Source organism: Hyla sarda, chromosome 9 (genome assembly GCF_029499605.1).
Source record: "Hyla sarda isolate aHylSar1 chromosome 9, aHylSar1.hap1, whole genome shotgun sequence".
NCBI classification, from domain to species: domain Eukaryota; kingdom Metazoa; phylum Chordata; class Amphibia; order Anura; family Hylidae; genus Hyla; species Hyla sarda.
In genome coordinates this window covers 103,967,849-103,985,842 of record NC_079197.1, presented here as the reverse complement: position 1 = coordinate 103,985,842, position 17,994 = coordinate 103,967,849, and the positions used below count along the sequence as shown (strand labels likewise).

The 17,994-nt window shown below is 40.8% G+C and overlaps 1 protein-coding gene across 3 annotated transcripts in view; it reads right to left on the bottom strand.

Moving 5' to 3' along the window:
* Positions 1–13,196: 13,196 nt before the first annotated feature.
* Positions 13,197–17,994, bottom strand: part of SEPTIN6 (septin 6) — a 77,214-nt gene continuing 72,416 nt past the window's right edge. For all 3 annotated transcript variants that reach the window (XR_008848048.1, XM_056541175.1, XM_056541173.1), the window contains one exon: positions 13,197–16,656. Coding sequence is in view for 1 of the 3 variants with exons in the window: in XM_056541173.1 (XP_056397148.1) it covers positions 16,647–16,656 (10 nt within the window). In the remaining 2 variants the exon portion in view is untranslated. The remainder of the gene's footprint in view (positions 16,657–17,994) is intronic.

Genomic DNA, 17,994 nt, shown 5'->3' with positions numbered 1-17,994 from the left:
ATAGGGGTCAGAAGATGACAATTTTAAACATACTAATTTTGGTGCATATAGTAAAGTAGTAAAATAAAATACAATTTCTGGTTTTGCTGTAAATTTTGTGTTGAAATGATTGTCTTTACAAATACAAGGCGTTCTGATTTTTAGAAGGTGAGGTAGAAAATACAAAAGTGCAAAAATAAAAAAAAATGTGGTCCTTAAGGGGTTAAAATGTTTTACCACCAGAGGCGTCACAAACTGATCTGTGCAGAGAAAGACAACAAAAAAGAAACACGAGTTTGACCTGGACACTTGGAGCCACGGAGTTTATTGAACAATGGTTCAGATTTACGAAAACTTTCTAATTCTTAGACATAATAAAGTAATAAAGTGCATAATAAATGTGGTGCAAGTAATAGATGTGTTTTGGTGTAAATTATGCTGAAATTTTGTTGCATTTGCAAAAGTAAATCTAAGTTTCCACACAGGTTTTTTTCTGGCTCTTTTTTTTTTGGGGGGGGGGGGGGGGGGAGTACGTATACTTCTCCTTCCTACTTGATCCACATCTGACTTTGGCTAAAAAATTGCTGTGGCAGATTTCTAGAAAACGCCAGAAGAGATAACCTATGTGGAAAACTAGCCTAAATGAGTGCTTAAACCAACCCATCAAAGGTCATGCCAAACATGCAACATGCATACTTCAGTGAACACATGGCTGAATACAAATACAACCACCTTCAGCTTAAAGGGGTAGTTCAGTTAAGAAAAATATCATTTATTTAACCTCTTGGGGATGCAGGGTGTATGCATACGCCCTGCATCCCCGATCCTTAAGGACTCAGGGCGTACCTGTACGCCCTGGTCAGGCATAATGTTTTTAAACCGTTATTACAGGTGGAGAATGGGTTAAACCCGGTGGGTCCGGGTTGCTCCGGGCAGCCAGGACCCATGGCCGATGCCCGACATTAACCCTTTGATCAAAGTTGATCGCGGAATCTAAAACTAAAGTAAAAGAATCCTGGCAGCTCAGTGGAGCTGATGAGGACTATCGAGACAAAATCGCGATGTTCCGGACGACTTGTCAACTTACCGAATGACGGGAGGGTCCTTACCTGCCTCTCCATTGTCCGATCGGCTATCTACTGCTCCATGCCTGCGCAGCATGCTAGAGCAGCAGATCGCCGGTTACACTGAGCAGTGCTTTGCAATGACATAGCAATTGATCAGTGTATGCAATCAGAATATTGCATGTTTTAGGGTTTTATGGGCTAAAAAAACCAAAAGTGTATAAAAATATAAAAGTTCATTAACCCCTTCCCTATTAAAAGTTTTAATCACCCCCCTTTTCCCATTTTTAAAATAAAATAATGTAATAAAGAATAAAAATAATCATATATGGTACTGCCGCATGCGAAAATGCCCAAACTATTAACATATTAGGTTAGCTAAACCATGTGGTCAATGGCGTACACGTAAAAAAATTCAAAAGTCCAAAATTGTGCATTTTTGGTCACTTTATATACCATAAAAGTATTAATAAAAAGCGATCAAAAAGTCCAACCAAAACAAAAATAGTACCGATAAAAACTACAGATGGCGCAAAAAATTAGCCTTTATACCGCCCCGTACACAAAAAAAAAAAGTTATAGGGGTCATAAGATGCCAATTTGAAACTAATTTTGGTGCATGTAGTTTATAATTTTTTTTTTTAAACTATTAAAATAAAATATTAACTACCGTATATACTCGAGTATAAGCAGAGTTTTTCAGCACGATTTTTCATGCTGAAAAAACCCCCCTCGGCTTTTACTCGAGTGAACTCTCTGCCTGTCAATCCCTTCTCAGTGGTCTTCAACTTGCGGACCTCCAGATGTTGCAAAACTACAACTCCCAGCATGCACGGACAGCCATCGGCTGTCCGGGCATGCTGGGAGTTGCAGTTTCGAAACATCTGGAGGTCCGCAGGTTGAAGACCACTGCGGCCTTAGTCATCATCCAGACCCCCCCCCCCCCCCTTTAGTTTTCTACTCCCCTCCCCTCGGTGGGAAGGAAGGGTGAGCTGGTCTGGGCCATCTATGCTGCAGGGGCCGTCTGGTGGGGAGGGTTAGTCGTTCCGGGCTGTCCATCTTCACCGGGGCAGCCCTCTTCTCCTCTCCGGGCCCGGACTAGTGACGTTGCCTTGATGACGACGCACAGGGACGTCCCTGTGCATGAACGTCCCTGTGCGTTGTCGGGCATGCTGGGAGTTGTAGTTTTGAAACATCTGGAGGTCCGCAGGTTGAAGACCACTGGATTGACAGGCGGTGATGATGAAGGGGGGGGGGGGTGTGGGATGATGACAGGGGGATGATGACGGGGGTGTTAATGACGGGGGTCTGGATGATGACATGTGGATGATGTATTTCCCACCCTAGGCTTATAGTCGAGTCAATAACTTTTCCTGGGTTTTTGGGGTGAAATTAGGGGCCTCGGCTTATATTCAGGTCGGTTTATACTCGAGTATATATGGTATATAATTTGAGTATCCTTGTAACTTTATGGACCTACAGAATAAAGATAAGGTGTCATTTTTAGCAAATATTGCACTGCGTAGAAACGGAAGCCTCCAAAACTTACAAAATGTCATTTAAAAAAAAAATTCATCCCACAGATAATTGTTTTGTTTTGTTTCGCAGGTTATATTATAAAATAAGTGATGTAATTGCAAAGTACAATTGGTGATGTAAAAAACAAGCCCTTATATGGGTCTGTAGGTGCAAAATTGAAAGCGTTATGATTTTTAGAAGGGAAGGAGGAAAAAGTGAAAATGCAAAAACGAAGATTTGCTGAGTCCTTAAAGGGTACCTCTCATCAAATAAACTTTTGATATATTTTAGATTAATGAATGTAGAATAACTTTCCAATAGCATGTTAATGAAAAATATGCTTCTTCCTATTGTATTTTTCCCGATCAGTCCTGTCAGCAAGCATTTCTGACTCATGCTGGAGTCCTAAACACTCAGAGCTGCCAGCCTGCTTTGTTCACAGCCAAACAGGCTGTGAACAAAGCAGGCTGGCAGCTCTGAGTGTTCTCCTTTGTGAGCAAAGCAGACTGGCAGCTCGTAGTGTTTAGGACTCCAGCATGAGTCTGAAATGCTTGCTGCCAGGACTGGTAGGGAGACCCCTAGTGGTCATTTCTTCAAAGTGGAAAATTAAATAGAAAGAAGCATATTTTTTTAATAACATGCAATTGTAAAGTTATTCTGCATACATTAATCTATAATATATCAAAAGTTTTTTTGATGAAAGGTACCCTTTAAGTTGAAAATACGATAAAACCAGGAGTCCTCCAAAAACAGCAGAGTGATAGAAGAACAATGCAACGCGTTTCGCGGAAGCCTGATGAAGCGGAACTTCCGTGAAACGCATTGCATTGTGGGAATAAACATTCCATACTGTTATCCAGGTCTCAGCGCTTCTATCACTCTGCTGTTTTTGGAGGACTCCTGGTTTTATCTTCAATTCTTTGGTGCGGAGCAGCTGCAGAGACCCTCTTTACTATACTGATACGCTCAGATCCATAGTGGTACTTGGAAAGGAGTGCAACCTCTTCTGGTAAGCGCAATTCACATTGTTGCGTTTGTCCCTCTTACCCTAAGATCTTACACTACGGAGCACATCCCCTTGTTTGCTTTTCTTTTTCTAAGGTGAAAATAGGTCCCTAAGGGGTTAAAGGAAAACTGTCAGATATTTTCTCCCACACTATCCTGGTGGATAGTGCGGGAGACGCTGATTAAAACGAGCCCTACCTTACCCAGATCCGCCCGGCCGTTCGCCTGCAATTGTGGTTTTATTCTATGGGGAGGATTCATCAACATCAGTGTATGGTAGAGCTTTTTTTTTACCCCTTTCTGCTGCGTGTATTTGTCATTTAGCTGCGCAAAATTTACTAAACTTGCGCACGGGTCTCTGTGAATCATGTGCAGTAATAGAATCCAGCCCATCTCAGCTCTTGAAAAAAATATAAGGCAGACTTCTATGTGTGCTCGGAGCTGGTGTATATTTGCGCAAAAAAATTACGCTTGCGTTCTTTTTGTGCGGAAAAAGACGCAGTTAGTAAATTCATGTCTACAGGAAAAACGGCTCTATGGTACACCTAAACGGTGACATCTTTAGAAAAAGTTCCCCCAAAAAAGACGCACAAAAAGAAGGCAGGAAATATCCTTGCACAAGATTTTGCGCAAGAAAATACACCTAAAATAACTCTATATAGATTGATGAATCCCCCTATGTGTATATCTTGCTGTAACTGGCACGGGCGGGGCTTCTGCACTGACATCAGCGCCGCTTATGAATATTCATTCCCCCTCCCTCCAGTTAGGAGCGGCGAAGAGAGGGAGAACTTGAGGGAGGGGGATGAACATTCATAAGCGGCGCTGACGTCAGTGCAGAAAACCCGCCCACCAGTACTGTGGATAGTGCGGGAGAAAATATCTGACAGTTTTCCTTTAATTCCCTCATGTAATGATAAATATAACTAAGCAGATTTACTGTATATGAAGCACAAAATGTGCAAAATGCAGGAAAATGAGCCATCCTGTGTCCACTCTGTCTCGGCTTTCTTCCCCGAACTGCCTCTGGCCCCCACCATTGCAGACAGTCATGTTACTTTAATGCTGTCTCTGAGTCCATGTAAGCCACGCCCCCAGAAGCAACTGCACAAAAGAAAGACCTGATAACTCTGAGGAAGTGAGGGGGTTTACAGATGGACTTTGACTTTTTGGGAATGCTGGGAGTTGTAATTTTGCAACAGATGGAGGCACCCATTTTGTGAATCATTGCTATATAGTACAGAAGATGGAAGCATGATGGGAATGGTTGCTTAGTAACACTGAGGGTTGGGGCCAAGGGACTGGGGGAAAAACGGCAGTTAGGAGGAAGTGAGCACAGAGCGGCAGCAAAGGATGCTGGGACCTGTAGTTTAAAGACAGCGTGTGTGGAAGGGAATAAGTAGGAGGGCAGAAAGGTGTATTAGAGCCACGTACAGGAGATTTAATTATTCACAGTTGAATAATAGATGCAAGGTTAATGCCCTAAACTGATCTGAGTTTTTTTTATTCCGTTCATTGGATATACACCTTTAAGTGTATAGAGAAAGTGGTGGTGGTCAGGTAATATTTGCTTGTAGCAGTTGATAGGACCACGGAATCAATTTTGTCAAACTTCAGTCCACCACAGTTTGCAGCTGCTTTGCATGTTTTTGCAGTTGTGGTAAAACTATACAGAATTCTATAAAAATGTTGTGGTTTTGCCTCAATTTTTTAAATCCTGGCAAACCAAGTAGTAACTTTTGTAGGCAAACAATTCTATATGCAAAATCACATGTCCATTTGAATTCATGTCAGCACAGTGTTCAGCCGAGCCATGAACGCTGTGTGGCAACTAGTGTTGAGCGGCATAGGCCATATTCGAATTCGCGAATATTCGCGAATATATGGACGAATATTCGTCATATTCGTGAATATTCGCATATTCGTAATGTTCTCGTTTTATTTTCGCATATGCGAATATTCACGTGTGCGAAAATTAACATATGCGAAAATTTGCATATACAAAAATCAATGTAAGCAAAAATTCGCATATGCGAAAATTAGCATATGCAAACTTTCGCATATGTGAAAATTCACACACCAGTCTCACACAGTAGTATTAGAGCCTTCTTACACCACATAAGCTGGAAGCAGAGAGGGGTGATCACTGTGATGTTTACTGTGAAAAAAAACAAAAACGAATATTCGTAATTACGAATATATAGCGCTATATTCGCGAATATTCGTGAATTCGCGAATATGCGATATTCACGAATAAAACTCGAATTGCGAATATTCGCGAGCAACACTAGTGGCAACTCAACCCTACAGAATTGCTATTTATATTAATGGTAGCCCCTTATTTTATGGCTATTGCCTTTATTCATAAGGGTTGTCTGCTTCAATGGCCGAGGGAAAGGAACACAAATTATGTTAGAGAATTGCAGAACTGTTCACCATACATTAGGACCGCACAGACATGGCCGTCCCCATAGAAGGCAAGGTCTGCAAAACGGAGATCCACCAGAACATTGACAGAGTTCAGTGTTCTGGCGGAATTTTTTGAGGGAATTTTCGGGGCGGAAAGTCTGCCTAGAAAACTCTGCAGTGTGCACTGTGCAGCAGAATCCAATTGCCAGAAATGGGACTTTGCTGCACGGAATTTCTGAGCAAAATTTCAAAATGTAATCCCCTCTTGGATATTCTGTGGTGTGAACCCGGCCTAAGGGTTCATGTACTTAAAACCAGTAAACTGGATTCAGGTTATCATCAAAATTCCTTCTTGGAATTCCCTGCCACTTCTTTGCAATATACTGCTGCTATTTGCTATTGCCCTAGAGGACTGGAGCATCGATACCAGGGCACTGAGGAAGTTCAGTTTGTTTTATATGCTGGCAGTCCAGGAATGATGGCACAAAAAAGTTCTAAGCTGGAGTACTACTTTAAAAAAAGATTGAAAAAAAAGCTCCAAAGATCCATCTTCAATGAAGGCTTGTGTAACCTAGGTCAAGTTGGTCCAGAAAGGGCTTCACAGAGAATAAATATTGAAATGGATGTGGATGAGGCAAGAAAGTTAATTGTGATGAAAATGAAGCAACCACATTATCTGCAGTCATGGGGTGATGGACTATCGCAGTTCCAGTCTCACCTGGAACATGGTCAAGGGGCATTTGGTGCAGTCATCCTGACATCTCTGAAAACAAAGCATCATGGTAGCAGTAAAAGCCATTCCCAAAATAGAAATTGTGAATTTGTGAGAGAAAACCGCCCTTCTGAAGGCATCTGGGAACTCCTACAGCTGTTAGGCTTATGCTTGTTTCCAGACTAAAATACATGGCTTTATTGTAACAAAACATCTCTCTGGTGGTGACCTTGAAGACATTCTGAATGCTAAGAGCTCCATGGGTGTAAGAACAACCGCTCTGTTCACTGCCATAAAGATATCTGCCATTCTACACAAACTAGGAGTCATCCACAAGGGGACACATAAGAACCTGTCACTTTGGGTAGGTTGCTATCAAGATTTTTGGTGCTCAAACCATCTTTAGTATCTGCATAATACACTATTACACTGCTCAAAAAAATAAAGGGAACACTTAAACAACACAATGTAACTCCAAGTCTATCACACTTCTGTGAAATCACTCTGTCCACTCAGGAAGAACACTGATTGACAATCAATTTCACCTGCTGTTGTGCAAATGGAACAGACAACAGGTGAACATTATAGGCAATTAGCAAGACACCCCCAATAAAGGAGTGGTTCTGCAGGTGATGACCACAGACCGCCTGAATACTGGCGGTGATTTCACTCTTGTGGCAGCATGAGACGGAGTCTACAACCCACACAAGTGGCTCAGGTAGTGCAGCTCTTCCAGGATGGCACATGAATGCGAGCTGTGGCGTCTGTCAGCGTAGTGTCCAGAGCATGGAGGTGCTACCAGGAGACAGGCCAGTACACCAGGAAATGTGGAGGAGGCCAGTAACTCAGCAGCAGGACCGCAACCTCCTCCTTTGTGCAAGGAGGAGCAGGAGGAGCACTGCCAGAGCCCTGCAAAATGACCTCCATCAGGCCACAAATGTGCCTGTGTCCACTCAAATGGTCAGAAACAGACTCCATGAGGGTGGTATGAGGGCCCAATGTCCAAAGGTAGGGGTTGTGCATACAGCCCAACACCGTGCAGGATGTTTGGCATTTCCCAGAGAACACCAAGATTGGCAAATTTGCCACTGGCGCCCTGTGCTCTTCACAGATGAAAGCAGGTTCACACTGAGCACGTGACAGTCTGGAGACGCAGTTGAGAACGTTCTGCTGCCTGCAACATCCTCCAGCATGACCGGTTTGGTGGTGGGTCAGTAATGGTGTGGGGTGGCATTTTTTTGGGGGGGGGGGGGGGGGCGCACATACCTCCATGTGCTTGCCAGAGGTAGCCTGACTGCTATTAGGTCCCGAGATGCGATCCTCCGACCCCTTGTGAGACCATATGCTGGTGTGGTTTGCCCTAGGTTCCTCCTAATGCAAGACAATGCTAGACCTCATGTGCTGGAGTGTGTCAGCAGTTCCTGCAAGAGGAAGGCATTGATGCTATGGACTGGCCTGCCCGTTCCCCAGACCTGAATCTGATTGAGCACATCTGGGACATCATGTCTCGCTCCATCCACCAATTCCACGTTGCACCACAGACTGTCCAGGAGTTGGCGGATGCTTTAGTCCAGGTCTGGGAGGACATCCCTTAGGAGACCATCCTCCACCTCATCAGGAGCATGCCCAGGTGTTGTAGGGAGGTCATACGGGCACGTGGAGGCCACACACACTACTGAGCCTCATTTTGACTTGTTTTAAGGACATTACATCAAAGTTGGATCAGTCTGTAGTGCGGTTTTCCACTTTGATTTTGAGTGTGACTCCATATCCAGACCTCCATGGGTTGATACATTTGATTTCCATTGATAATTGTTGTGTGATTTTCTTGTCAGCACATTCAACTATATAAAGATGAAAGTATTTCATATGATTAGTTCATTCAGATCTAGGACGTGTTATCTTAGTGTTCCCTTTATTTTTTTGAGCAGTGTATATTACACTCAAAATGCTACAAAAACCCTATAGCTCGGCAGCAGACATTTGGAGTAATAATTTTTTGCATCCTAATCCATAAATATCTATTCTATGGAGTAAAAATGGAGTGAATTTAAAGAGCTAGACACATCTACCCTGCAGACCTAACAGCAGAGGCTAAAGAAATCATACAGAGGTTTCTTGACAAGAACTGGCACAGGCGTCTGGGTTTAAGTGCGGATGTGCGCCAACACCCCTTTTACAGCGCAATTGATTGGCAGGAAATGGAAAATAACTCAATCAATTATAGCATGTAAGTGATACCGTTCCAATCCATCCTACTGTGTAGTATTAAGAGTATGATAAAATAGTATAAAGTCGTGATACAGCCCATTGGAGCTGTAATTAAATTGTAATCTCTGCAGCTCGAAATTACACCCAACAGTAATTTTTTTTTGCAGGAATATAGTTAAAGCTTTAAAGTCTCCTTGTCATTTTAAAACACTTGACATGTCAAAAGTTTTGAATGGTCGGGGTCGCAGTGCTGAACCCCCCCACAGATCATTAGAGTGAGTCGGTAGAAGAGCACTGTAGCATGCTCCACTCCCTGGCCTGCAGCGATTTTTCTCCTGCTTTACAGGACAGTCATATAAACATTTAATGGGACTGCAGGACGGTAACACTTCTCCCCCCTCATTCTATAAATATTATCAAAAGTTTTGATCACTCAGGGTCACAATGCTATGTCAAGTGTTTTATATAAATGACTGTTACAATTTAATCCATTAACCTGAAAAAGACATTCCTGAAGAAACAGACATATTTGTTAGAAAGTGTATACAGACCACTAGTTTAAGAAAGTAGAGGCATACCTGGAGTGTGCTGTTCTGTTCTTATGGTGCTATAGGTGAGGAAGCAGCTCGGGTTCCTTTTCCATGAAGTACAAACTTTGTCACATTTGTGCTCTTGACTGTATAAGGATGCTCTTCTATGCTCTTGTATATCTCTTTATATGAATCCATGACCAGTTCATGTTCTTCATTGACTCAGTAGATAAATAAAACATGTTACAAGTTTCTACGCAAATCCCATTAGTAGTGCCCTGATGATCATGTCTGTTTACAGGATAACATAAGAGTTGCTCAGCCCAGGGCCTCTCTATAATTAATTGTTTAAGTGATATTTAGGATTTTTTTTTTTATAGAATTAAACTGGTAAAATCTGAAATATCAGTTGACTATGGGGGTTCCCTATGTCCTCCCTCATACACTTACTTGCAGTCCATGGCTTTCCTATAGGCATTTACAGCCTTTGTGTACACCATGGGTTAGATTTATCAGAAACCGCAGTAGAAACGTTGACCAATTGCCCATAGCAACCAATCAGCTTGCTTCTTTGGTTTTTAAAAAGGCCTCTGAAAAATAGAAGACACTATCTGATTGGTTGCTATGGGAAATTGGTCAACTTTTCCACTGCACATGTTTTCATAAATCTCCCCCATAAGTGGTATTCTCTCAGCCATCCAGGAGTCTGCATAGGGCAAACTCCCTCTTGGGACTAAGCAACAAAGGGAGTATTAAAGGGGTGGTCTGGCAAAAAAAAAAAAAAAAATCAACCTATCCCCAGGATAGGGGATAAGTGTCTCACGGGGCCCGTTAACGAGATTGCAGGGGGTCTTAGCGGTCACAGACAGAAACTTATCCCCCTATTCTGTGGATAGGGGATAAGTTGCTTTTTGCTGGACCACCCCTTTTAACTGCCCAGGATAGTTTATAGTATTGTCATTTGGAAGTCATGGCTGCTCTGAATGCCTCAGATGCTGCTTATTGCAAAATAAACAGATTTCTGGAATTGTAATTTTGGTTTCCCAGACTGGAATGCTGGATGTAAAGGATGGATCCTTTGCGCCCGGCATCCTAGTGGTGCAGATAGGCTGAGCGCACAGCACAGTGCAGAAACTATAGATAATCCAGTATGTGTATTTTTTTTAATAGGTAAAATAAACATTTACCATTATGAGTTGTAACTATAAGTTACCCTGATCTGGTCACATTATTTGCTATGGAGGTAAAGGATTGGGAGTTTTTCCTCAAGGTGTTAAAGGGGTACTCCAGTGGAAAACATATATATATATTTTAAATCAACTGGTGGCAGGAAGTTAGAGATTTGTAAATTACTTCTATTAAAAAAAAATCTTAATCCTTCCAGTACTTATTAGCTGCTGCATACTACAGAGGAAATTATTTTCTTTTTGGAACACAGTGCTCTCTGCTGACATCTCTGTCCATTGTAGGAAGTCCAGAGCAGCATTTGTTTGCTATGGGGATTTTCTCCTACTCTGGACAGTTCTTAAAGGGATATTCCAGGATTCTTTTTTATTTGACAATGCTACAGGGGCTGTAAAGTTAGTGTAGTTCATAATATAGTGTCTGTACCTGTGTGTTACGGTTTTCCCTCAATTCTTCTGTGATTTTTCACCCCAATATTTATTTTTACCAGCGTACAAAATGACTGTTGTCTCTGATTTTTCCCAGGTTGCAATGCGGCAGAGACCTGACTCACTAGTCAACTGATGACAGGGAGCCTGTCTGCTTCAATGGGTGGAGCGATCGCTTGGTGGGAGAGAGATCAATCTGCAACTAATGCAACAGCTGTAGGCACCCTGATTGAAAACCACAGGTCTTTGAATGGATGCAGCTCATGTTTCAATGGGTGGGGTGGCTGATGTGTGGGAGGGAGAAAAATGGAATTGTGGGATTTGTAGTAAAAAAAAAAAAGAAAAAGAAAAGTCAAACAGGAAATACCAGTTCACAAAAAGCTAACCAGAGTATTATGGTAATCTAACAACATAGCCATTTAGCCCCAAGACAAGCGCAGATCCTTCCTAAGCATGTCCATTACTGCCTGCCAGGTATGTACTAAAATCAAGAAAAGTGCAAAGTACATTAAAGACCAACTCATCCTTCCTATATGAATGGCGTACAAGGCAGCATCAGCGTGTTATCCGGCTTGGAAGCTCGGAGGAAAATCACTAGAGCCGAGTCTCCAGGTATAGCAATACCAGGGAAAAAACAGGATATCCGGCTCCCAATGAAAAAATGGTTAAAAATCCAGCTTTATTGAAAAATCATAAAAATAGAAAAAGGTGGAAAAATTTGGATAAAGGTGAAGGTAAAAACAAACGAAATGCCAACGCGTTTTGACTTATTTAGAAGTCAGTCATGGCAAGACTTCTAGATAAGTCGAAACGCATTGGCGTTTTTACCTTCACCATTATTATTTTTCCACCTTTTTCTATTTTTATATGATTTTTCAATAAAGCTGGATTTTTAACAATTTTTTCATTAGGAGCCGGATATCCTGTTTTTTCCCTGGACGTACTAAAATCACCTTATGGTGGATAATCCCTTTAAGATGGACAGAGGGTGTCAGCAGAGAGCACTGTGCTCATGATTTCAGCAGAGAGCTCTGTGCGCATGATGTCAGCAGAGAGCTCTGTGTTCCAAAAAGAAAAAAAATTCCTCTGTAGTATTCAGCAGCTAATAAGTACTGGAAGGATTAAGATTTTTTTTTAATAGAAGTAATTTACAAATCTGTTTAACTTTCTGGCACCAGTTTAAAAAAAAAAAAAGTTTTCCACTGGAGTACCCTTTTAATGATATCAAACTCTACAATATAGAGAGTTAAGTCTAAGGAGGGCCAAATTTTTCCATGAAAATATGCTGAAATGCTTTGTCTTAGAACGCTGTGTTGTCACATTTCCTTTGTTAAACCCTCTTGCAAAAGGTATGAATATATTCATAACTAGGGATCACCATTTTCTGTGTCATTAGGATTCTGCATCAAGATCTGCCTAGCGTCAAAGCCCTGTTGATTTAAATGGGAAGATCTGACAAGGATTTAGTTTCTGTTTCAAGAATTGACATGTCAATAGGGCATTTATTCTTTAAATTAAATCTTAACCCTTCAGGCGCTGTGCGCTCCACAGGAAGTTGTATAGTTTTTTTTTCTGTTTTACCATAGTGCTCTCTGCTGACACCTCTGTCCATGTCAGGAACTATCCAGAGCAGTATAGGTTTGCTATGGGGATTTGCTCCTATTCTGGATAGTTCCTGGCACGGACAGAGGTGTCAGGCAGAAGAGAACTATACAACTTCCTCTGGAGTATACAGCAGCTGATCATTTCTGGATGGATTGAGATTTTTAAATAGTCATTTTCAAATCTGTTAAACTTTTTGGTACCAGTGGATTTAAAAAAATAAAATAAAAAAAAAGTTTTCCACCAGAGTACTCCTTTAAATAACTTTAGTACCTGATTGAATTAGGCACACTTTTTCCTGTTATATTCTGCAAAAGAGGGTGCAACCCCATACACATTCATGGGTACCATAATACTCTTCTATACAGCTTGTAAGTATACATATAAAGACTTTTGGGTGTGAGCCCCAACAGTGCCATAGGTTTTACAAGGCCTGCGATACTCTATGATTTGTTCAGAAGTATGAATGTCATCCTCTGCTCTGCCTCTAACCTTGCATGTCATCCATAGCTTATAAAGTTTAAGAAAAAAAAAAAAAACAGGTACACAGACACAAATGTAATTGATTTTTATTTTACTGAAAATGTACAGAAAGTGAGATAGTGTTGATCCAAAAGTAAATATGTATACAGTGTATTACCATTCACACATTGTCATACAGAGCAGGCTTAGACACCTTCTTCTCCATTTTATATGTAACTATTACTCTTAGCATATTGGGCTGACTGGAAGTACTGGATGCTAGGAATAGTAGTTCAGTAACAGCAGGGGGTCCAAATGTTTCCAGCCTTTACTTAGGAAGGACTTGATAAAAGGTGCGGAGTAAACACTTGAGAAGCCTCAGAGGCCCGGTCAAAGAAGGAAAAATAATACATTGTTTATAAGCTTTAAAGTACATGGAGCAACTATCCTAGGAAGTGGGTTATGATTAAGCAAAAGTAAAAGACTTCATGCCCAATGGCGTTTAGACTTGGATCAAATACAGCGTCTCCGTATCCATGTTGAAATTTTTTTCCTAGGGAAAACTTGCAGGAGAGGAAAAACGTTTCAGCCTTCCTGCATAATATTCCTCTCCTAGGAAGCTACTTTCACTCACTTATGAGGTATTTTTGGTTAACATTTTCCAGTGTGCCTTTAAGAAGCAAGCATTGCAAATGGAATCAAAGTGTCTTAACCTAAAAATATTTGTGAAAAAATAAAACATAACCTTACAACACAGTGTTTAGGTTTATTCCAAAAGATATAAGTCTACTTCAAGCTGTCCTAGATAATGTAAGCTACCTTATCTATTCTAAGTGAATCTAATGATACAAGGAGCGTATAGTCATAGTAGTAGATGTTGTAAACATAACAAGGAGCAGTACTTATCTTTTGGATTAATAAAAAGGGAACAAACTTAACAACAGTTTTCTAGATCATTGTGCCACACTTGTATAAATAAAGTCGTTTTGTGCCAAATATGGTACTTAAAGAACCAGTGCAATGTGCATAGCAACACAAATGTCCATAAAATGTAGATTTATAAACTGCGGGGGAGATTTATCAAACCTTGTACAGAAGAATATTGGGGCAGTGCGAGACTTCTCCATTGTTCCTTTACACAAGGTTTTATCACCCTATGTGCTCACAAGGACATTGCTGCTGTTGTGAGACAGGGGCACATTAAGCCTTTTTAAAGAGCTTTATGAAGGATTAAACTAAGGATGCACCTAAATTTCGGCAACCAAAGATTATAAATGATAAAATATAGTAGTGCTTTTGGCATTTTGCCGAAAGGAAAATATGTGCCTAAAGTGATGTCAGGGACGCTATACGGTATGATGGTGGATTAGAGAGCAACCCAGGCACCAGATATCATGAGGAGGATAATGGAGGGGACGAATTCCCTGCTTGCCTCCACCAGCTGCTCTGCGGACAAGGATTCCCCCACAGGACAAAAAAGAAGCCTCTCCCAGGGCTCTGGCCTCATACCCAAGAGGAGGAGCTTGTCCAGGTACAGGCCCCAGTGTTCCCTGATAACATGGGGCTCACTGACTGACTATGGGGGTGTAGCCTTAGTGCATGGGAGTTGTAGTACAGAAGATGGGAGTAGCTGATAAGAGAGCGGTTATTTAACATACAGCCAGTCCCCCCATGTGTACCAGTGACAGCCAGAGTGCCCCCTTTTTGTACCAAGGATAGCCAGTGCAGGCAATGACAACTGCTAGCACAGTGCTATATAGCTCTATATGTTGCACATTGTAGTTTTGTTTTGGGTCAGCTGCAAAGCCCTAGGATGTGTTAGAGCATGCTGGTTGTTGTAGTTTACTAGTTGTGGGTGAGCTGCAGAGCCCTAGGCTATGTCAGGGCATGCTGGGAGTTGTAGTTTTGGGTCAGCTAATACAATTTTACAAAAACTATAAAAAGTCCTTTTCAGTTTTCAGTCAAGCACATCCTGAATTTTTGCCATAAAAGTTTCATTTCGGTGCACCCCTAGATTAAACAAGGCATACTAATAGCACCCCCCCCCCCCCCCCCCCCGTGCATCCTCCAAAACAAGAGATGAAAGAGTGTACATTGTGCCAAGCTAAATTTTTTACACCTTGCTTTTAAATCAATAAGTAACTTAACAGTTTTCATTGGCTAAGAGCTGACAAACATGTCAGTTCTAGGAGCTATATCTCGGTAGTTGTTAAAAGGAGTTATTCAGGAATAGAAAAACTGCTTTTTTCCCAAAAACAGCACCACACCTGTCCTCAGTTTGTGGATGGTGTCACAATTTGGCTCAATTCACTCCAATGTAACTAAGCTGCGATACCACACAAAAACCTAAGGACAGGGCTGGTGCCTTTATTGAAGAAATAAGCTGTATTTCTAATCCTAAATAACCCCTATAACATCCACTTTATGTGCGTCTTATAGATTTCCTTGTTTAAAGTACCTCCATCCATGACAGCAGCGCTTTAATCCAAGGTTAAGGCATGGGTTTATGGACACCATTTACTTGATATAATATATTGACAACTTTGCATATACTATGTTTGCTATACAAATCTTGAGCTACAGACTGCATGACATTAGAATTCTACTGGTTTGCACCAGTCAAAAGCAAAATGCCAGACACCAATGCTTAATAGCTTAGATGAACTATTATGTGTTCTGATTAAAGGTGTTGTCTTGGGATATACAATGGTGGCATATCACCAAGATATAACATCAATGGTTAATTAAAAGGGTCAAAATGATGTGACACCATCAGTAGATAACATGACACAGAACTTTACTCAACTTTGTTTTAGCTTTTAGTAAGATGCAGAGTGGTTGGACCCTTCACATCAGACACTGGCGTCATGCCACCAATACATTTCCGGAGACTCCTTTCAATTACAGAATAATCTGTATACTTTACCAGAAATGATCCTAGGGGATGTTAACTCTGGATATAGACAAAAAGGATTGCTTTATGTACCTTGTACCCATTTTGAATTACGGCATGCCTTACAAAGCGGCTGCAAAGTTATCTTATAAAATAGTGTTCAAAGGTGAGCCACCTCTGGCATTAGATTTACTTCAATTGTGAAAATAAAATGACTCTCTCCCTAGACCTGTTGCTTTAACTTGGAGTACTCTGACAATACCAGAACTACTTTTAAAAATGGCTTTCTTATATTAACCTGAGCATCTCTCTGTGGGTAAATAATATAGCAATATACATGATCCAGTATCCATAGATAAAACAAAGGCAAGTATATATCTATATAGGTACTCTTGTTACTGATGGATATTAATATGGAGTTGTGTTAGCCACACATTGTAAAAACCTTCATATGTTTAGCGGTTTTCTAATATTTCAATGTATACCATGCAAGTTACAGAAGGACACCGTTCAAATTATTGACAGCAATGTTTAGGGTTATTATTGGTTCTTTTATAAACTATTTTCCTTTCCCATTTCCAGATAAAATAGGACCTCTATATCTTCTACAAAGAGCAGTCTTCTCCTTTAGACAGATGCTGAGATAGATTAAAAGAAGCTAGAGAGAGAAAAGGAGAAAAAAACGTAATTATCAAGAAAGAGATAAGAAGAAAGAGGGGGGGAAAAAACACAGTAAGCATAGCAATAGTTTTAATAAGCATTTTAAAAGAATAAGCAAAGTATTAGAATGGCGGCAGAATGACCTTTACAGATATGTAAATGACCAGCATAATGCAACACGTCAGTAAAAAATAACTGAATACTGCTCTTAGATCCAGTACAGTATCGTTGGAAGCCTTTCCATTCAAACTTTTAAAGGAGTTGTCCTGTATCCACAGGATAAGTAACCAATTGCGGGCGGTCCAACTGCTGGGACCCCACCTTCCCCCGTGAGCATGCACTCCATTCATTTCTATGGGAGCGCCAGAATTGCTCAAGTGCTGTACTCTGGTATCTTTGCAAACGCTCCATTCATTTGTAAGGGAGCGCCAGTCTAAAGCACAAGCTGTTTCTGTAAGTCAGGATCCTATTCTGGAGATCAGATACTTCTAGCCTATCCTGTGGATAGGGGACAAGAACATTTTTACACGACAGCCCCTTTAACACTTTGGGCTGCAGAACTAGTCCCTAATTCTGCACAAAGTTGCTTGTTCAGTTCCACACAGTGCTTAAAGGAGTAGGACAACTTAAAATCCCCTGTCTAGGTAAGACATTCAAACCATTTTTACCTATAGCATCTGCACCTGGGATAAAGTACTACAATACCTCAAGCCTTCTCATAACCTACCCCTATATTTGAGTGTGCAAGGTAATAATTAGCTATAATAGAGCACAGCGCACTCCGATTTATAACCCTAAGATGCACATCTTGTTTCTCTAGATGGCTTGCTTCAAATTTCATTTCAGTATAGTTTATTCACACCACTGCTGGTATAGCAAACTCATTGGAACATTAATATTTAACAGTTTGTAAGTAATAATGGGACCAACCCAACCTTACTGGTCTGAACATACATTTTATTTTTCAGAAAGCTTTGACAAGAAACAATGACACAAACATGACATACAGTAGCTACAAATACATTTACAAATACACTCCTATAAAAAGACTGACAGTGACAATTAAAGTGTATTTTCTTCATAACTTAACCGGTAAGACCAGTAAAACAGCCAATGACTAAACATAAATCAAGGTTGCCCCTTACATATAAAGCGTTAACAGGCACATGTTAACAAGTTAAGTAATAAATATAATTTGTGCAAAAACAAAATAGATGATTGAATTATTCGAAAGGAACGTACATTGTCGTGTGTGAGCCTTTTTTCTCTAATTAAATTTGACTTTTTTCTTTTTGGCTCAAGATTAAAAGGGGTTGTCTTAATAAGACAATCCCGA